The sequence below is a fragment of the Danio rerio genome, chromosome 15 (assembly GCF_049306965.1).
Source record: "Danio rerio strain Tuebingen ecotype United States chromosome 15, GRCz12tu, whole genome shotgun sequence".
In the NCBI taxonomy this organism is placed as follows: domain Eukaryota; kingdom Metazoa; phylum Chordata; class Actinopteri; order Cypriniformes; family Danionidae; genus Danio; species Danio rerio.
In genome coordinates this window covers 40,124,834-40,147,500 of record NC_133190.1, presented here as the reverse complement: position 1 = coordinate 40,147,500, position 22,667 = coordinate 40,124,834, and the positions used below count along the sequence as shown (strand labels likewise).

Genomic DNA, 22,667 nt, shown 5'->3' with positions numbered 1-22,667 from the left:
AGTTAACAGTCTGACATCTGTCTGTGTCTTTATATATACTGTATATATATATATATATATATATATATATATATATATATATATATATATATATATATATATATATATATATATATATATATATATGTGTGTGTGTGTGTGTGTGTGTGTGTGTGTGCATGTTTGGGAGGAGGGGGGGGCCAATGGATAAGTTGTGTCAAAAGGGAGGCCCACTGTCTTAGACTTTGAAAACCCCTGGCCTAGTAAGAGCTTGATTAGCTAGGCCAGCTGTGTCTGATTAGAGTTGTAACTAAACTTTGCAGGACCGAGTCTGGACATCCCTGCTCTAAACCAGTGTTTCTCAACCACAATCCTGGAGGACCACCAACACTGCATTTAATGTCTCCTTTGTCTGTCACACCCATTACAGGTCTTTCGATCTCTGCTAATGAGCTGATGAGCCGAATCTAGGCATGGGACGATAACCGTTGTCAAGGTATACTGCAGTTTGGAAAAGTCAAGGTTTTAAAACCGTTAAACTTTCTGATATACCGTTACTAAGGTATGAGTATGATTTTTTAAATTTACATTTTTTGTTTTTAGGACAACAGTATCTCCAACAGAAAAGATCTCCAAAGATGCCGTTTTAGATTGTAAAAATATCTGTGTTTTTGAAACAAACCAAGACAGCAAAAGTCAATTATTCATTTGATTTATTTAGCCTGATATGTTTGCTGCTCCAAAATTTTAAAAATGTTTCTCAAATTAAAATGTATTGTGTTTAAAGCGGAAAAAGATTTTGTTTTCACCCAGACATTTAAAAAGAGAATATATTTGAGAGCAGTAATCACAATACCATGATACACTAAAAACAGTGATATTTATATCCAAGGTTATCATACAGTCAGAACATATACCGGCCCATGCCTTTCTGAATTAGGTGTTTGGTTAAGGAAGCATGTGCTGCGTTACAATTAGCATACTATCGGTCCTAAATAGTATCTGAAAAAAAATGTGTATGTCCCAAATCGTAGTATGTTGAAAAGAGTATGTCAAAGATTCCCGGATGGTTTACTACTTCCGGTCAAAATTTTAATTGTAGAATCATCCACACTCTAACCGCTGATATTGGCCACAATACATTGCGTGTTGAACGTGAATTTGATTAGAACTACAAACTACAAAAAGTGTGAATAAACTACAAACATGATGAACGTGCGAGACCGACTGTCAAGTAGAGGCTTCAGTGAAGATGTTTGAATGACCGTTAATTACTATATGGTCCACTGGAAAAGATTTCAATTGCATTTTCTTTGCTATATTTAATCCGCAACAACAATACTAAACTTATATAAAGACTTGTTTGAACATTTAACATCTGAATGCATAATTATCCAAAGACCTGAGGAGATTTCTCAGCATGAAAGACTCCAGAATGGGAGATTAACCTGCTGCTGCTTATCCATTTAAGGTAAGAAGTTTAATACCACAGAAATGTGGATGATGTGTGGATGACTGACAGGGCTCATAACTAAGCAACACAACGATCTGTTAACGAGAAAGTAGTAAGTCCTAAAGCTTACATACAGTACTCTTCTGTTACACACTCAAAAGTAAATATTTTTCCTTCACAAAAAAGTACATACTTTTAGGGTGTAGTAGAAGTGTGTAAATTGGGATGCAGCAATGGAAAATGTGCAGAGCTGGTGGTCCTCGAGGAACGTAGTTAAAAAACTCTACACGATTACTTTTTAAACTAGAAAGAGATGTCAACAGCTCAGATTTATACAAAAAAATTTAAATTTACTCAAACCACATAATTAGCCGATAAATGGAAATCTAGAGGAAATGAGAATTGTCAACTGGAGTTTTATGTACCTTCCTGGAAAAAACCCCCAACAGAAAGCATTAATGGTTTCCATTACACATGATTTATAGTGTGGTTTGAACCAAATTAAGATTTTGATCAGAAGGCAACAAATTACTGGTACAGCGCAACAGAGACCATTGCAGATTCCATTGTAATTAAAGTACTGTCATTCTATAATGGTTTATGTTGCCTTTTTTTCTTCAATTGGTTGCTGTGAGCAAAGTAGCCTACATAAAAACCTTTCATACAAACTTACTTTACATTTACAAAACGTATTTGTTCAATATTATATGTTGAACAAATTAGTACCGACAAGACTGCATTTTTTTTTTTTTTTTTGGTGCCACCTTAGAATAATGGTCTTTCTAGCCTGTAGCCAGCCTAATGAAAGGGGTGGTTCTTTTTTATCAAAAAGCAGACCTTTTTGCAGTTATTGGACTAATTTTCTATTTAATTTTGAAATTTAAATACTGCATTTAAGCAGGGGGTAAACAGATATGAATTTTTGAAGTTTTAAATTGAAAAACTGTGGTCTATTGTCATTTATTAGGCAAATAACAAACTGGCCAGCACATTCAGCTTTCCTTAGTCAGAATTTGACCATTTAAATAATAAAAAATAAACAAACATAATAATAAAGTAAAGCTTCACAGCTTTTCTAATAAAAAGAAAATGTAAATTTGAAAATGAACTGATGACAATAGCCTAATAACTATGAATATGGGTCGCTTTGCTGCTTTTTACAACTTTTTATTGGTCATTTTTTTTCTTTCAAGAATAAACTCCAAGATTTAGAATAAAAATTACTTTTACATTTTTTTCTCTATAACAACAATTCGGTGAAAGTTGACTTTTAATGTGTTATTTTAATAGCTTATTATGGCATAAGAAGTCAAAATGGCTATTCTTAAATGCCAGTTAGATTTTACTGACAGCCTAAATTTTGCCTTGTTTTAGCCAAGCTGTCTACATTTAAATGTCTATTAGATGTATTAAACACAAAATTGTTTGCTGGGTTAGGTTAACAACCCTGCTGAAAAATTCAGCTTAAACCAGCCTAGGATGGTTGGCTGGTTTTAGCTGGTCGACCAGCCTGGTTTTAGAGGGGTTTTGGCCACTCTCAGGCTGGTTTCCAGCCATTTCCAGCCTGGTTTTAGCTGGACAGGCTGGGAAATAACCAGCTAAAACCAGCTTGACCAGCTTAGCCAGGCTGGGAGCCCAGCCAAAACCAACTATGTCCAGCTTGAACCAGGATGGTCAAGTTGGTTTTAGATGGTTTTAGCTGGTCACTTTCCAGCCTGACTATAAGACCAGGCTGGAAATCGCTGGAGACCAGACTGAAAGTGGCCAAAACCCCTCTAAAACCAGGCTGGTCAACCAGCTAAAACCAGCCAACTATCCTAGGCTGGTTTAGACTAGATTTTTAAGCACGTTAGTTCACGTTAACTCACTGTGCATTAACTAATGTTAACAAGAACTACTTTAATAATGCATTAGTTCATGTTGAACTGTTGTATGATATACAAGATTATTCATACTTATTATACATTAACTAATGAATTATTCTAAAGTGTTACACTTTTTTCTTTTTATAACATGTGCAGTATCGTACCTTTGTCTGCAGCAGATAATATCAGAGGTGTTGTTGCACGCAGATGCAATAACCAGTGGATTTGGGCAAGATGAACGACATGTCTGGCATTTAACGTAAGATCCGTCGTTAAATGTTCCTTTACTGCATTGTTTGTAAGCAGTCTCGATATGATGTCCGTCGTCCGTCAATCCGCAGTTAGCAGAAAATTCATAACCTGCAGCCAGACCAGAAAGACGATGAGTAAAATGGGATTTCCATTGAAGAAGCGCCCTATGCGTATTAGGGGGTTTTCATATGTTTCTAAAGTAAAACGTTTAGATTACAATCCAGTAAATAAGTCAGGTAAGCCTTACTGAAAGGCGCGTCCACCGAGGACCAAAACAGCCTAACGTTATACCTATCAGTTTTGTCGTTAATGTCTAACACATGTTAGTTTGTATAGGCTACAAAGCATAATAAACAAAGCAAACCTATCAAAATAAAGCAAACTATGAATTTAAAGCCCACCTGCATGGATCCTAAATTTAGTATAACATGGAACACAAAGATTCTGATTTCTATCCCAGTGTTTCCCGTCTAAACACCTATCTGAAGTCATTGAGCCTGATGTGAATCTGCCTCTACACTGAACACTAAACTACGATCCTGCCAGTTTGAAGGGGTTTGGGGAGGAGTTTGATTGTAGCTAGCCTATATCTGAGGACATATATTTGTATAACTATTTTATAAAAAAATAGTTCATAAACATCGACATTAATGAAAATAACGTCGGCTATTTTTTATTTCTGTGCCTATTAGCTCCCCTTACCATTCAGAAACGCTGTAATACTGCTAATCAGTTTCATATAGCCAAGCAAGCATATAGCAATGTTCATGACATTGATCTGTCCTTTCTGGATCTGTTGAGACGATTAAGATAAGCTGATCATGATTAATTTTGATGTCTACAGTCGAGACATCCAGGATGTTCTCATTTCATAAAGACCAACTGCCCAGAGCTATTGCTTCAATTATAAAGTCTAAGGTAAGAGAAATTATTATCATTATTAGGGAGGGAATTTAAAATAGACTATAGATACAGTTAAAGTCAGAATTATTGGCCCCCCTGTTTATTTTTCCCCTCAATTTCTGTTTAACGGAGAGAAGATTTTTTTCAACACATTTCTAAAAATAATAGTTTTAATAGCTCATTTCTAATGACAGATTTTTTTATATATTTGCCATAATTCCCAGAATTCCACAACATGTTACTGTAATTTTTCGCAGTAAATTGCATTAGTGATTTAACTTGAATTTAACGTATTCAGAATTTCATTGTGAAATTAAGGCAGGCATCCTGATTACAGCAAATTACGGTAAAATGGCTATATATTTTGTATGTTAGTTATAGGAATTCAAACACTATTAATATTTTATTCAACATAGAATTTAATACACATTAACGTTTATGCTAGTGCAGGCACCTTTTTGATATTTAGACATATTTCTAGAATTATTGTTATTATGAAGTACCTCACAGTAATTTACTGTGAATTTACTTACAGTACTATACTGTAAAAGTAATGTATGCCAGTGATTTACTGTAAATTTAAGATAAAATATTTTACAGTGTTCATAATATTTTAATAAATATTATTCAGCTTAAATTGACATTTAAAGGCTTAACTAGGTTAATTAGGTTAACTAGGCAGGGTAGGGTAATTGGGCAAGTTATTGTATAATGATAGTTTGTTCTGAAGATAATCGAAAAAAATATACATAGCTTAAAGGGGTTAATAAATGTGACTAAACATGTTTTTTTTTTTATTATTAAAAGCTGCTTTTATTCTAGCCTAAATAAAACAAATAAGACTTTCTTCAGAAGAAAAAATATTATCAGACATACTGTGAAAATTTCCTTGCTCTGTTAAACATCATTTGGGAAATATTTTAAAAAGAAACTAAGAAAATAGGCGCTAATAATTCTGACTTCAACTGTATGTAATTGATGTATTTTACTTTGTGTTGAAAGCAACAACAATTGTCTGGTAAAACCTTGTCTGGCTTAATTCTTGTTCACCTTTTTAAAATCCAAAATGTGTTGTTCTCTCTGTTATAAATCTGACACTACAGTCATGGTTTAAAAAGAAAATCAAGACATATTTGCTGAGTCACTTCATGGAGCTAGTTGAGACACATTATACTGACTGGTTTAATCTGCAACGCTGGTCAGGATTGGTGATAAGAGCTCAAGGAATGTCACCGGGGCCAGTTTATTTCAGTTTTTTAGATTTTGAGTCAGCAATGTGTTTCTCAGAGATGAATTTATGAACATATCTGGAACAACGAAAACATTTTTATAGGGATATAGGAATTTAAATCGTTCTTGTGTTTAGAATTATACTCATTCAGATGATGCTTGTTATTAATAAATCCTGAATCCACACAAGTTGATTCGGCATTTAATGCATTTACACAGCAATTGCAATTGTAAAGTACACTTGCATTGGCCTTTATACTGGCTTTTATACAGAATTTTGAATGGGGACCAAGAAGCCTTTGTTGTATAAAGACCCCTAAATTAAAGGCTGCTCTGAGCTTGCTTGGAATTAATGAAAGTCTGAGTAAAAGTTTAACCAAATAATGCTCTGACCCACTTATCCTTATAAGGATTTGTTTGTAAATGCACTCTTGCCATATCTGAGAAGCGTTAAGCAGCAAGGACACAAGGGATAGTTCACCCCCCAAAAATGCAATCACTTATCCTTCATGGTATGTTAAATAGAAAAGAAGACATTATGAAGAAAGCTAGAAACCTGTAACCGTTTACTTTCATGGTTTTCCTACTATGGAAGTCAGTGGTTACAAGTTTTCAGCTTTCTTTAAAATATCCTCTTTGTTGTTCAACAGAAGAAAGAATGTCTTAAAGGTTTGGAACCACCTGAGGTTGAATAAATAGCACATTTTAATTTTTAAACTATTTCTTTAATGCCACTTCAACAGCGCTTTAATGCCACCTATGCTGTAGTTTCAATTGACTGGTCATCTTTCGCCTTTTAGCAACATTAAAAAAACAGCTTTATAACTCATAACCACGATCAAAATAAGCAATGAATCATAGACCTTTGTCACAGCTTTGTAGCAGGATAGAGTTTAATATAATCAAAATAACGTGTTTCCTGATGATTGCCGTGTCAGCAGATGAAGCTTAGAGCTGACTAGCTAACTGTACTTCCTTCACTTCCTGTGACAACTCATTTATTAACTTATAAATCATCCGACAAACACTTATTTGGAAGAACTTTTCTTTATTTCCTGTTATTTCCTCTCTAAGACATAAAGTTGACCAGTTTCTAGGAATAAATTGAGACAATGTTGACGTTTTGTTATGGTCAACCAGGATGTTACAATTGCAATTAAATGGTTAAAAACATTTTTACAGAACAATTTTTACACATAATCATTAATATTATTTAAAACTACAAATATATGTAAAAATGTGTTAATATACTGTACATTGTTATCAGTGTTTAAAACTACAGACAAACATGAAAATCACTTGTTAATTGTGTGTTAAACAATAAAATACATATACATCAACATTATCAGTATTTAAATTTACAAACATGCTCTCTAAAAATGTTGATTTATTTATTTAACCCAATGGTTGAGTTAAAAATATTGGGTGCTTTGTTGGGTAACTTTTTTAACCTTTATTGGATTATTTAGCAATAACTAAACCAGTTGCGTTAAATATTTGGTGCTTTTTTAACCTTTATTGGGTTATTTATTTAATAACTCAACCAGTTGGGTTAAAAATCTCAACAGTCAGCTGATTTAACTGACACAACAGCTGTATTATTATGCGTACGTAATGTTGTTTTTGCGTTATAAAGTTTATTTTAGCTCTATAGCGCAATAATGTTGTTGCTGTTTTGATCAAATTACCTCTCCGTGTCGTGTGTTTTATATCTGTTTCACCAGCACTCTTACAAACACAAGCTTCATAGCCAATCTATGTTAAAATGATATAAACACTTGTCTGGAACTTAAAATGTAATGGAACTAAAGCATTTTCAATATTTTTGAAAGCTGTATGTTACTTGTTTACACAGCCATGATTATAAAATGAATAATAGGACTAGTAATAGCAGCAATAGTAATACCAGAATGGAAAAAAATACATTTAATCAAAATAACCCAATGCATTAGGTTAAATTTTTATAACCCAATTCACTGGGTGTAAAAACCCATAGTTAGGAAGCTGCTATAGTAACCTATAGTTGGGTTATATGTTGGGGTATTTTTAACCCAAGTATTTTATTTGATTAATAATCTCTTGTCAAATGTGTGCAAAGTAATATACATCAACATTATCGGTGTATAAAACTACAAACACAATCTCTTGTCAAATGTGTGTTAAACAAACAATATCAGTATTTAAAACTACAGACAAACACATGACATTCTCTTGTAAAACTTGTGTAAAATACCTTCAACATTATCAGTGTTTAAATCTACAGACAAACATGAAAATCTCTTGTAAAATCTGTGTTAAACAATAAACAATATCAGTATTTAAAACTACAGACAAACATATGACAGTATCTTGTAAAATGTGTGTAAAATAACATACATCAACATTATCAGTGTTTAAATCTACAGACAAACATGATAATCTCTTGTAAAACTTGTGTAAAATATTATAAATCAACATTATCAGTGTTTAAATCTACAGACAAATATGACAATCTCTTGTAAAATCTGTGTAAAATAACATACATCAACATTATCAGTATTTAAATCTACAAACATCTGACAATCTCTTCCCTTTTGTTAAGGTTTTAGCAGTGCTACATTCAGAATTCCAATGAGAAAAAGTCTGGCCAGAAAGTCTGGGTCAACACAAGATGATGACAGGACCAGACCACCAACGACCAACAATCTGAAGCCCAAATCCAGCTTTGCTGTGCTGTACAAACCTGGAGATGCAATACACCACCAGACGTATACGCCCACGGTGGGTAGATTTTATCAATACACCCTCACATTGAAACTTCACCTATTCTGTCGTCATCATTTACTTACACCAAAATAAATCCTCTTTCATTTAGTCACTTCCATGTCATTACAAGTCTGTACAAATATTTGTGTCACTTCCTTTTCTTCATAGAAGGAAAAAGAAAGTTTTCTCTAGTGAACTTTTCAAAAAGAAAGTCACATCTGCTTGGAACAGAAACGATGACAGACGTTTCATTATTTGGGTGAACTATGAAGTCATTTCAAGTCTTCATTTGTGTTTTTCATAAAATATCCGTGTGACATATTCAAGTCAGGATGAAGAGTAATTTCAAATAAAAAAGCTTGTGCAATGAAAAGCAACATATAATGTAACTACAGCGCTTATAATAAACAGAACATCAGTTTATCTCCAGATCCATATTGTAAGTTCTGTGAACCACAGCGTCCAGATACCTTTTTACATATGATGTGGGAATGTCCGGAGGTACAAAAACTTTGGGATTCGGTGCTGGATATTTTATTTAAAGTTACAAAAATTTGTTTCCCCAAAGATCCTGTATTGTTACTATTGAATGATAACTCTCATCTTCCCTTAAATGCAAAGGTCCGTAAATTTTGGTTAGCTGCTTCAACTGCTACAAAGAAAATGTTGGTACAAAGGTGGAAACCTCCTCACGATCTCTCAGTTAAGCACTGGTTACATTCATTATTGGAAATACTGTATCTGGAACTGTCATCAGCACGGATCAACCATGCCAAAGTGGACATTCTTACGGCATGGAAAATCTACATATGCAACGTCAAAGAAATCTTGGACACTTAACCCTCATCTGATGCTACGGATGACAATTTAATGGAAATTATCTAACAGCTTGGTCTAAACTATAGTTATTCTGTGTTTCCTGATGTGCGTATAATGGGGTGGGGGGGATGGGGAATATATATGGGATTATATCTGTTAAAAGTATTTTGTCATCTGATTGTAAAAATTGTATATTCTCACTTTCGGAAATAAAAAACTGAATTACAAAAACAAAAAACATAAACAGAACATCAGATCACTTGATTATGAAAAAATGGCTGCAGCTCAGTGGTTAGCACTATCGTCTCACAACAAGAAGGTCACTGGTTCGAATCCCAGCTGGGCCAGTTGGCATATTTGTGTGAAGCATGTTCTCCTTGTGTTCGAGTTTCCTCCAGTTGCTCCAGTTTCCCCCACAGTCCAAAGACATGTGCTACACTGTAAAACCCAACAATCAACTTAATCAAATGAAATGAGTGTAGTTAACTCAAAATTGACTGAAAGTTAATTCTACTCATTTGAAAAGAGTTTTGAACTCAGTGTTGAAGGTAATGAGTTAATTAAATTTCTCATTAATTCAACTTAAATGGAGTTAATTCACAGTACTCATATAGATTAATTTTTAACTTAAATGGTTTGTAGCAATCGGTTTCCTCAAGCGGTTTGAGTTGCCTTTATTTATTGGATTTTACTGTGCTCAAATTGCTTCGTTTACTCAAATAGATTAAGTTTACAGTAATTATTAGGATTAGTTTTTGAACTTAATTGGTTTGATGCAATCGGTTTCCTCAAATGGTTTGAGTGACCTGAACTTTTTGGGTTTTACAGTGCATAGGTGAATTGAAAAAGCTAATTTGGCTTTAGTGTATGAGTGTGTGTGAATGAGTGTGTATAGGTGTTTCCCAGTACTGGGTTGCGACAGGAAGGGCATCCGCTTCGTAAAACGTGCTGGAATAGTTGGCAGTTCATTCCATTGTGGCGATCTTTGAGAAATAAGCCACACTTATAGTATATTTTGCAACTTTAAATTTGGAAATATGGCCAGATTAAACCCCTAAAAATAATACACCCCAATGGGTATATCATGGTTTAAAAATCTTCAACTCTTCGCGTTCAGATATGTAACAGTATGTTTTGGCTGTTTGACTAAACCGAATCCTCCAAAACACCAGTAAAATGATTCACCAGCATAGACCATGCCACACTTTGAGCTAGACTTTATTTTATGGATGCAGGGATGAAAGGGACGGTATGGGAACAGGCGGATGAAGGGGAAGTAGAAGGATAAATAGTAAACAGGCAGATAGGTTGATAGGTTGATCATTTTGGTAGAGTGATTGGACCCCCGGTGTTGTCGTCTTACAGCAAGAAGGTCACTGGTTCGAGCCTTGGCTGAGTCAGTTGGCATTTCTCTGTGGAGTTTGCATGTTCTCCCTGTGTTCAAGTGGGTTTCCTGCTGGTGCTACGGATTCCCCCACAAGTCCAAAGACTTGTGTTATAGGTGAATTGGGGAAGCCATTTTGGCCGTAGTGTATGTGTGTGAATGAGAGTGTATAAGTGTTTCCCAGTGATGGGTTGCAGCTGCAAGGGCATTCGCTGTGGGCATGTGCTGGGTAAGTTGGTGGTTCATTCCACTGTGGTGATACCAGATAAATATAGGGACTAAGCCCGAAAAGAAAATGATTGATTGAATGAATGAATGAATGATTGGACCCCCTGAAGGAGGGAGGGAGGGTGGGATCTAGAGAATGAGAAGAACAGTGCTAAAGGCTGGTTGGCCTTAAATACGTTTTAGGGAGAAGGTAAGTGGTTGAGGAAGCAAAGAGAGGTGTGGTCCTGCTGTGGAACCTTTGTTAACAAGTTAACTCCATTGAAAGGTGTTTAATTTATTCCATAGGTGGTTTTGATTATTAATGTTTAAATAGTTTATTAGCACCAAAATAATAAGTCTTTCTACATTTAAAAAAAAATATTGATTTGCAAAACAAAAAGATTTAATCAAATCTGAAAGGTTTCTGTTCCTCCTCTGAATGCTTGTTCACACAAAAAGAGAAATGTCAACTAATAATATAACTTTTCTGATTGTGCAAACTCAAACATGCTTTCTTGAAGCACAAGAACCGATGAAGATTTGTCTTGCATTGTCATATCAGCATGTTTGAGCCTCTGCAAGATCTAATGAGGCTTCTTTTAATGTGTCGAGAAGCTTTTAATGTTTGTAGATAAATAAAACCCTAATACTGTATGGCTGTCATTTCTCTTCAGAAGTCTCGTATTAAACCACTTCATTCTTATTTTTGTGTTTTGAGAGAACACATTTTCAAAGGAAGGACAAAAATATTTTTACCAGTGCTCAGAAGGGTAAACTTGCCATGAAACGGAAGTTAAAGGGTAATGAAACCCTCGTCTCAGCACGTTGTTTTCACACCTCTAGCCAGGAAAGTGGGTGAGACTAGCTTTGTTTAGGTGGGAGTGGCAAAGAAGAGAAGGGTTTGCATCAAAAGGGGAGTTTCATTACATGCATAAAAAACCGGCACACCGGCAACACAAACACAGACGCAAGGAGAATGATTCGAAGAACAGCATTTACATTGGATCTGAGAGCGCTATATAGTTAGCAGACCACAGTAAGCTATCTGCTTGCACCCACATGAAACTGTGCTTCTGAACAATTACTTTTCCTATTCTATCAGGTTTAATTGCGGTTAGCAACACATCTTGGAAGGTGCGTCTCTGAACACTGTAACAACCAAAAGGAGGCAACAAAACATTCTCATGCCTATAGATGAAGTTGCATCTCATTCACAATAGAGCGCACTGATTGGTTCAAACCAACTCATTCATTCATTCACTCAATCATTCATTCATTCTTTCGCTCATTAATTTTCTTTTGCTTATCCGGGGCCAGGTCAAAGGGACAGTTTTGGGAGTGAACCCCAGACTGCCCTCTCTCTCGAGACACTTCCTTCAGCTTCTCCGGGGGGATTCCGAGGTCGTTTCCATGTAGCTGAGATACATAGTCCCTCCAGCATGTCCTGAGTCTTCCCCGAGGTCACCTCCCGGTCGGTCAGTCAGTTTCCCTTGGTAGGTGTCCAGGAGGCATCCAAAACAGATGCCCGAGCCACCTCAGCAGACTTCTCTTAATGTGGAGGAGCAGCGGCTCTACTCTGAGATCCTCCTGGCTGACACAGCTCCTCAACTCATCTATAAGGGTACAGCCTAGCACCCTGCGTAAGAAACTTATTTTGGCCACTTTTATCTGAGATCTTGTCCTTTCGGTCATGACCCAAAGCTCATGTCCATAGGTGAGAGTAGGATCGTAGATTGACTAGTAAACCGAGAGCTTTACCCAAGGTGGAGGAGATCTTGGGTTTTTGTTCATGAGTGAGGGAAGGATGGAACGTGAGATTGATAGGCGGATCAGTGCAGCAGCAGCAGAAATGCGGTCAATGTACCGAACCAATTCTTTCTCATGAATTATTGCACAGACATGCTTTAAACTCAATTACGTCACTTTGTAGTGTCCGCAACTGACGGGCAATCACCACACTGGAACTTATGCAATGACCTCATCGTTGAGACATTGCTTCAAAATTTCCTTTTAAACCAGGAAAACAAATTTACTCTAAATAATGCAAAACAGCCCATTTTCACTTGTTAGTGAAATATTTGTGTCCTAATAATGTTTTAGCAACATCTCAAAAATGTGTTTTAGGGTTTGGTCACTCTTTAAAATTGTTCTGTTATGTGCTATCATGATGTACATCTACTTGAAATGGTCCTGAAATTAGAAACAAATGTAGGGCAGTGCAGGATTTTGTTATTGTGGGACTGATTGGATTGTTGAAAGATGAGCGCTGCTTACAAAATGAAGGAAGTTTGCTGAATGGACAATTTCAGAGCAGAAACAATACTCTGAGAGCTCCACCCAAAAGGAATGTTGAAGTCTTTGTCAAATCCAGAAAAATAAGCCATTTTAACTTGTAACATGGACCATGTCCTTCTGTATGGCCATGCTAATGATGTCAGACACTCTCATTTCTGGTTTTGTTTCAAAACAGGGAAACACCAAATACGCTTTAATATGTTAATTTTATTAGTCTACACTAGGCATGGGGCAGTATAAGCTTCTGACGGGATGATAACGTTAAATAAAAATATCACTGCATTGTGATCACTGCTCTAAAATATATTACTTTTAAAAGTCTGGGTAAAAAAACAAAACCTTTTTCCCCTTTGAACACAATATATTTTATTTTGAGAGCAGCAGTAAACATGTCCAGCTAATTGATTCACATGAATTACTGACTTCTGCTGTCTTCATTAGTTCCAAAAACACAGATTTATTTACAATTTAAAATGGCATCTTTAGAGATACTGTTGTCCTAAATAAAAAGTAAAATCGTTAAGTAAAGTAAAGAAGTAAAACACGTAAATGTACCTGTACCTTAGGCACGGTATAGCAGAAGATTTTGACAGTTTTAAAACCTTTCCAAACCGTGGTATACCTTGAAAAGGGTTATCGTCCCATGCCAAGTCTACACACTATAAAAGAACTTTAATATGTACTTGGTGTAATAAAACTGCTGCTTCTTCTCCATGTAATCACTAGCAGATGAACTGTAAGCAGTGGCATAATAAAATCTCTGCTGCTTTTGTCTCTCATCAGAAATTGCTTTAGCACTCATTTTGCTTAGACGTCTTTCAGCCTTACTCTGTTCATACTACCATAATAGGTTATGATGTAGGATGCAATGAAGACCACAACTCACATTTAACAATTACAGTGCCATAAGGCTATGCACAGTGACGGACTGGCCATAGGGAGCTCCGGGACATTTCCCGTTGGCCTGACGGTCAATCTGGTCTGCCACTGCTAGTCTGGCCTGACCCCCCCCCCCCCCCCTCAACTTTACTTTCTATATCGCATCGAATGTGGCCTGGCAGCCTGCCACGCACAACAACCCCAATGTCCCAAATCCCCCGCTCTTTAATTTGTAGATTGCATCGGATGTGACCTGTCGCAGGTTGATGCTCGCTCCCGCAGCTTTGTGAGACAACTGTCAATAGGCTCATCCACTTCTTGTTTGCAGCACCCGAACATGTATCTCTCGTAGATCACGTTTTTTGCAGGCTTGAAGTAGGCCCCCAGGGCATCGAGTATGGCCTACGGATCTTTAGCTTGTTCCTCAGTCAACACGATATTATGATTGCAGACGTGCCGACATTCGTTGCCCAAAAGGTGGCGTAGTGCTGCTGCTCTCACCTCGCTGGGTTTCTCAATTATTCCAGTTGCTAGCTCATAGTCCTTGTATTCCGCTCTGAAAATGTCCCAATTCTTTGATATATCCCCGGGCATCCGCATGCCCTCGGGTGCTGCAATGCTGTTCATGGACATTCAGAATTTAGTGCACTTCTGACACCATGTTCATGTTCTATACAATAAAACAGACATGAGCTGAACTAGAACTGCCTTTATTGCATGGTAGTCTCCCGCAACAAGTGCCTAGCATCCCGCAGGACAGCGTCCCCACCGGATGCAGGTCAATGTATGCTATTACACTGTGTAACACTGACTACCTGTAACATTGGCCCGGTGGAAAATGCTTTCCCAGTCCGCCCCTGGTTATGCCTTTGTTTGTTCTAAACATGTGCTTTCTAGTGGCGAAAATTACATACTGTGTCTTTAAGGAAAATTGCATAGGTTTGGAAGAACATGTTGATAAATAAGGCATGAGATTTACTTTGGAGTAAAATTGCAATGCTAACATTCATGTCATCTCCGTACTATTTTCCAGATTCTCCCTCAAAGTGGCAATCAATCAAATTCAACAGGTGACTACTCCCTTCCTCTGCCGGACATCATGCAGAGTGAGGCCTCCAACCCCTATGTGTCCATACGCCGCCACAAGAGCACCACAGATCTGCCATACAGCCCACAGCGTGGGTACTTGCGTGGACAGAGAACTAGTATCTGCGCCCCCACCGAGGCCGAGCTGGCAATGATGAGGCGTTGCTCTTTACGTGATCCGAACGTTCGTCCATGTTGCCGACATGCTCTTAGCGTTCCCAATATGACCAGTCCAAGCGCTAGCCCTCTGTACAGCACCCCATCCCGCAGTGCTCACTGCACTCCTGTACGGGAAGTGGAGTGCAATGCTAAAGCCCGCAATAAGCTAATTGAAAACGAGAGCGTGCAAACTCCCACATGCCCACCAGAGATTCGCCAGCAGCGTCGCTACGTCTCAAAAGATGGGAAATGCCGAGTAGACTTGGCACACATGGCAGAAAAGGAGCGATTTCTGGCAGACATCTTCACTTCGTTTGTGGACCTCCAGTATAGATGGTTTCTGTTTGTATTCATGATGTGCTACACGGTCACTTGGTTTATATTCGCAGGGCTTTATTCGCTAAATGCTTTTCTGCGTGGAGATCTTGAACATCCTGCGGACACTGATGTTTGCTTCCAAAATATAGATGGATTTGTTTCAGCGTTGCTCTTTTCAGTGGAAACACAGAGGACTATTGGTTATGGCGCTCGTACAGTCTCACCACGCTGCTATGAAGGTGTGTTTTTAGTCATGGCACAATGTATTGTGGGATCCATGATTGACGCTCTAATGGTGGGCTGCATGTTTGTTAAAATCTCACGTCCTAAGAAGCGAGCCGAAACACTTCTTTTTAGTCGGACTTGTGTTGTGGCCAATCGGGATGACCGTCTCTGCCTTATGTTTCGTCTTGGAGACTTGCGTGAGAGTCACATGGTTGACGCCAAAGTACGTGCTAAACTCATCAAGTCTCGGCAGACATCGGAAGGGGAATTTCTCCCACTGGAGCAATCGGAGATCGACCTGGGCTATGAGAGCGGCTCTGACCGACTGTTTCTAGTGGAGCCGCAAGTGATTCAACACATCATTGATTCCAGCAGTCCTTTCTGGGAGCTCGGGCCAGAGAAGCTGCGGAAGCAACAGTTTGAAATTATTGTCATCTTGGAGGGCATAGTGGAAGCTACAGGTGGCATTATCTGCATGTGTCTGTTGACCCAGTAACCCAGATATCTTGCTAGTACAATTGCGATGCAATAGAACATTGAAAGTACAAAACAAGTAATAATAATAGTAGTAATACATACAGTGCTCAGCATAATTGAGTACAGCCCATTTTTAAAATGAATATTTTTGTCCATTTTTCAGTGAATATAGGCAATGTATTTTGGTGAATTTGAACAAAAAATATTTATTAAACAGATATATTTATTAAAATAATATTTTAGCGACTAAACCTCTTAAGAAGTCTAAAGATAATACAATTAAATTCAATCAAAATATCTCCAAAGTTAATTACAAACTACAAAATTTCAACTAAATTATTCCATTTTTTGCTTCTCTTGATTTCTCCTCCTTTTTAAATTTGTATTTAATATTTTTCTATAACATAAGTTTGGGTGTACTAGTTTTTGGACTGTTATCTTAAGTTATTTTGTTAATTAGGCTCCAGATTTGGCTTCAGTACTGACTAATTTAATGTAAATGCACAAATATAATTGTATAGCTTTCTATTAAAAACATGAATTCAAAAGATTTGTGAGGGGTGTATATGTTGAGTTGAGCACTGTGTAAATATATATATATATATATATATATATATATATATATATATATATATATATATATATATATATATATATATATATATATATATATATATATATAAAGCAACAATTTGAGATCATTGCCTTCTTGGAGGGCACAGTGGAAGCTGCATGTGTGTTTATATTCATGTGGTATTCTTTTGTCTGTTGACCCAGTAACCCAGATATCTTGCCAGTACAAATACAATGCAATATAACATTTAAAAAACTAAGCAAAAAACTAATATAGATAAGCATTTTGTCACATTAAAAAGTATTATTATTATTAACATTATTATTATTATTATATGTTTTACTAAGCCTGTGGAGCTTAGTAAAAGGGAAGATAAAATAATTTGGATGAATTGAACAATGATAATAGGTGTCACGGTGGCGCAGTGAGTAGCATGATCGCCTCACTGCAAGAAGGTCGCTGGTTCTAGCCATGGCTGACCGTTGGCGTTTCTGTGTGGAGTTTTGCATGTTTTCCCCGTGTTGGCGTGGGTTTCCTCCGAGTGCCTTGTTTTCCCCACAAGTCCAAGTAAATTGGGTACGCCAAATTGTCTGTAGTGTTTGTGTGAATTAGTGTGTATGGATGTTTCCCAGTGATGTGTTGCAGCTGGAAGGGCATTTGCTGCGTAAAACATATGCTGGATAAGTAGGCGGTTTAGTCCGCTGTGCTGGCCCCAGATTAATAAGGGTACTAAGCCGAATTGAAAATAAATGAATAAAAATAATAATAAATATGTGAATAAATAAAGATAGCTAAGGTGATATGTATGCTTGGTAACACTAAAATAAGATATTGTTTATTAATGCATTACCTAATGTTAACTAAGAGCAATATTTGTAAAGTATTCATTAATCTGTTAAATACGTTGGTTCAAATCGCTTTGCTTAATGTACTATAAACTAACAAAAAGATTAATAAATAGCATTTATTAATCTTAATTATTCATTCATTCATTTTCTTTTCGGCTTAGTCCCTTTATTAATCCGGGGTCGCCACAGCGGAATGAACCGCCAACTTATCCAGCATGTTTTTACGCAGCGGATGCCCTACCAGCCGCAACCCATCTCTGGGAAATATCCACACACACTTATTCACACTCATACACTACGGACATTTTAGCCTACCCAATTCACCTGTACCACATGTCTTTTGACTGAAGGGGAAACTGGAGCACCCGGTGGAAACCCACGCGAACACAGGGAGAACATGTAAACTCCACACAGAAACGCCCACTGACCCAGCCAAAGCTCGAACCAGCGACCTTCTTGCTGTGAGAATATTGAATAATATTTGTAAATGGATAGGCTACTTATTATAAAATGCAAACAACATTTCTAAAATGACTTAAATTAATTTAGTACTTATAGTTACTTAATTCAGCTGCCAACTAAATGTAAAATTTTCAGCCAATTTTTTTATATCAGTTAATTTAAGATTATATTTAATAATGTTTTATTTGTATTTATTGCAACTTTATTTAAGGTAGGCTACTGAAAACTACAACAATGATCTCAGCAATGAAAGTCTAATCAGTTTTATTTTTTTAAAAGACATGTGGTGAGGATTGTAGTCATTTTTATTTGGTAAAATTAAGTATTTAATTTAATTTAAGTATTTAATTAAAACTACTCACCTTCCTTCCAATGTAAGGCCAATATCATTTTTTTAAAGATAGCGCCATCTTGTGTTCCAGGCATGTGTGGATTTGGTGATTTGGGAGCTCTAAGCAATTGCAGCAATGGGTGACAAAAGTCCTAATATACACCCTTTGTATTTATTTATTGTTTGTTTGTTTATTTATTTATCTTCTTTTCTATGTGATATTTTTTTTATTTTTCTTAGAATAACAAAAAAAAAAATGAAAAAACAAACCAACTCAAAATAATAAATAATGTTTAGTTTTAAAAACTAAATCTTGATCTGTCTGGGTTACTCTATGATTGGGAATGGGGGGACAAATTTTCTTGAATGTAATAATTACATTATAATTGTATTTTTTAGCTACCCTCACCATAAAAATATGACAATAGGGGCCCTGGGGCTGCTTACACTGTAAAAAAAACTCTAAATTAATTTTAAATTTAATTAATTTTCTGTGTATTGAGATTCATGTTTTTTATATATGCTTTTGAATTGCATTATGGGACCTTAATATTTTTTTCAACTCTGTTTAGTGCAGTAGGTAGTGCTGTCGCTTCACAGAAGGTCGCTGGTTAGAGCCTTGGCTTAGTTGATGTTTCTGTGTCGAGTTTGCATGTTCTCTCTGCATTCGCGGGGGTTTCCTCCGGGTGCTCCGCTTTCCCCCACAGTCCAAAGACATGTGGTACAGGTGAATTGGGTTGGCTAAATTGTTCGTAGTGTATGAGTGTGTCTGTGAATTAGTGTGTAAGGGTGTTTCTCAGAGATGGGTTGTGGCTGGAAGGGCATCCGCTGCGTAATAACTTGCTGGATATGTTGGCAGTTCATTCTGCTGTGGCGACCCCGGATTAATAAAGGGACTAAGCCAACAAGAAAATGAATGATGAATAATTTCAAGCAGGTGTGCCCAAACCTTTTCTTATGAAGGGCCAAAATCCAAACTTGGCTGACGGTGGTGGGTCAAAGCTAAATATACCAAACTCTATTATTTAATAATATTAAAAGATATGTAGAAAAAATACTTTAATCGTATCTATAATTGTATATGTATTTTACATTTTATAATGTGCTTCTTACAATAAAACCATAAACAATGTCATTCATAACACAATGGATTTATATATTGGTCATCATAAAAGAAAACTTGTTTTGGGTTTCATGACCCTTTAAAAATTTGATTAATTCACATTTAATTGTAACATTTAATTTCAGTTTTGCTTTTTTTTGTTGCTCAGCAATTAAACAAACAAACAAAGGTTTTGTAAAATTAGAAATGACAATCTGTTTAAGGGATTTGTCCCAAACTTCAATATCCTTTGTCCATCTCTTGGTTTGCGGGCTAAATTAAAGGTTAACTTGGGCCCCAGTTTGGGCATCTGGTTGAAAGCTATAAAGTCTGAGTTGGTGTTGTATATTACATATGACATTGTATATTTATTTCTCTGTGTATTATTTCTTATACATTATATTATGTCAAACAAGTAAAATGTCAATAAGGGTCACTTTGTTAAACTAGAGTTGAATTTTCAACATCAAAAGTCGCCAGAGCAGAGATCAAGGTCCCAAAATGCAATTCACAACAGCCAAACACTTGTGAATCACAAAATACGGAAGATGTTAATTAACAGGCTAGGCTAACGTTATGCATAAAGTAAAAAAAAAATCGTTTGAAAACTTTTGTTTTGTCAGGAATGATGTGCCAGGCCAAGACGTCCTACATCGAGACGGAGATCGAGTGGGGTGCCCGTTTTGAGCCGTGCATGACTTTGGAGAAGGGCTCGTTCCGGGTGGACCTGCGGCGCTTCCACAGCACATATCCAGTGCCGCTGCCGCCGTGCAGCGCTCAGGACACGCATCACCTGCTGGAGCTCCAGGACTCTCTGAAAGACTGCGTGAACTGGAAAATGGGTGGCGACGATCAAGAAAACGACATCGTGAAACCATCTGGAGCCTGTACTTTCACTATACATGAGATCCAGGAGGAGCGAGTTTCAGTCAACGAATCTGACTCGCTTTAGTTCTTTATGAGTTATGTTACACTGATCAGCATCACGTTCTCCTTGTCTATATTTTACATTGGAACTTAAAAACATTTATTTATTAATTTATTGATTGATTTATTTATTTATTTTAACGAAGAATTGAACACAGACCAAATCAATTAATTCATCCATTAATTTCCTTGACAGGCCTATGCATATGTAACCTATGTACGTAAGTTGAAATGATTGTTTTAAGCAATTTATTTTTCTAGAAATTTTGGGTGAGGCTGCATACGGGCACACCGAGCCATCACTGTGACGTCACTAGCTCAATTAAGTGCATTTGTGTCTGACAGGTAAAATCGTTGTATCCTCCTCCTATACAAACGCAATAAATCTATTTCTACACGGAAAAAAATGCTCCAAAGCATTTTCTGTAATTTATATTGACAGCTAATATCTAGTAGGAACTGCTTCACAATTTGAAACATACGGTCGCAGCTTCCGGTTTATGTGGACTGTAGGGACTTTGATATCATATAAATATTCTTCTACTTCCTGAATGCCAGTTGTACTTGAAAATTTAAATCACTCAAATCACGAGTTAGCTATATTCGCCATAATCTTCGGTGGTATAGACTTACAGTTTAACCAAAGTCCATTTAAGTGTATCCTAATGTCTTTAGTTTAACTATAAGGATCAATAAACCTGGCACCATCCTCGACTGAAAAGCTAACTTAAATCATATTGATGGAAATTTAAAAAATCCGCCTTTTGCTACAGTGACCGTTGGAACTTAAAGTTTTTCCTAATATATTAATTTTATTAACTGTAAATGCACGGTTTTGAGAAAACAATTTTACCCTTTGCTGCACGTTGTTTTGCTAGTTTGGCATCTAACGTTAACGGCCAACAAAACAATGAAAACAAATACGAAACACACTGGGAAAAATGTTTTCATTTGGAGAAAGATGAAGCAGATGACAGACTAAGCCATGGATTTTTAAGGTAAACATAGCCAGTTTGTAACGTACTGTTTTATTTGATTTGAATATCCAAATGTTAGCGAGAATAAACATAATTATGCTTATATTTGGAGGCTCCATATTTACTAAATATTATTTAGCAACCCTGCTGAAAAATCCAGCTTAAACCAGCCTAGACTGGTTGGCTAATTTTAGCTGGTTGACCAGGCCAGCCTGGTTTTAGAGGGGTTTTGGCCATTTCCAGGCTGGTCTTTGCTGGTCAGGCCGGAAAATGACCAGCTAAAACCAGCCTGGTTTAAGCTGGAGATAGCTGGTTATGGCTGGGCTCCCAGCCTGACCAGCTAAGACCAGACTGCAAATGGCTGGAAACCAGGCTGGAAATAACCAAAACTCCTCTAAAACCAGGCTGGTGGACCAGCTAAGACTAGCCAACTATCCTAGGCTGGTTTAAGCTGTTTTTTCAGTAGCAAAAACAGCTTAAAAAAGGACTTAACCTGAAGCAACATTGATTCTACCTGTTTTAGAGAATACCGAAGTTTTGTTGTGCAGCTTTGTTACTTTACTTACTTCATTCATAGACGCTTTTAATAAAACCGTATATCATAATTCATGTGAAGAAATAGAAAAAATGCTTTTAACTGATATATTTACAGGGGTCATACGGTCATGGAAAACCTGGAAAATTTTGACATGGCATTTTTCAGGCCTGGAAAAGTTTTAGAAAAACAGAAAAACCCACAAGGTTTTGGAAAAGTCATAGAAATTACATTTACATTTAGTCATTTAGCAGACATTTCTGTCCAAAGTGACTTAAGCTGCGGTCACACTAGAGCTTGTGCGTGTAAACTTCTGTCGTACGTGCTGCGAAAACTGGTATTAAACAATATGAGTATTAGACCTTATAAAAGTTAGCGATTGCTCCATATTTTAAATTTCTTATTTTAAATGATCTTCTACTGGTCTCGCACAATCACGTGATGCGATTTTGCTGGTAAAAATTCACCAAGCTTGAACTTTCAAATGCAGTAAAATGCTAAACACGTGCTTGCGTTTCTGGTCTGTTGCATTCACATACCTAAGAATGGAAGTCTATGGAGCAAAAAGTGCAGTGTGATCGCAGCTTTACAATAGAAATAGTTTTACCTCCTGTTATCATATTAACCAACTATTA

General features: G+C 36.6%; 2 protein-coding genes across 6 annotated transcripts in view; one reads left to right on the top strand and one right to left on the bottom strand.

The window, feature by feature from the left end:
- The window catches only part of igflr1 (IGF-like family receptor 1), a 19,251-nt gene extending 15,153 nt beyond the window's left edge, over nt 1-4,098 (bottom strand). For 4 of the 5 annotated variants that reach the window (XM_073923327.1, XM_073923326.1, XM_073923324.1 and 1 more), the window contains exons 1-2: nt 3,951-4,070; nt 3,462-3,657 (exon numbers count right to left, since the gene is read on the bottom strand). In XM_073923327.1, the coding sequence (XP_073779428.1) occupies nt 3,462-3,657; nt 3,951-4,041 (287 nt within the window). In that variant the 5' untranslated portion in view covers nt 4,042-4,070. Of the gene's footprint in view, nt 1-3,461; nt 3,658-3,950 lie in introns of all 5 variants that reach the window. The other variant, NM_001386215.1, reaches the window with a different exon arrangement.
- Nucleotides 4,040-21,518, top strand: kcnj20 (potassium inwardly rectifying channel subfamily J member 20). Its single transcript, XM_073923958.1, has 4 exons — nt 4,040-4,467; nt 8,264-8,442; nt 15,045-16,260; nt 20,217-21,518. Exons 2-4 carry the CDS (start codon nt 8,293-8,295, stop codon nt 20,543-20,545), a joined length of 1,695 nt encoding a protein of 564 aa, XP_073780059.1. The 5' UTR covers nt 4,040-4,467; nt 8,264-8,292; the 3' UTR covers nt 20,546-21,518.
- Nucleotides 21,519-22,667: the final 1,149 nt, after the last annotated feature.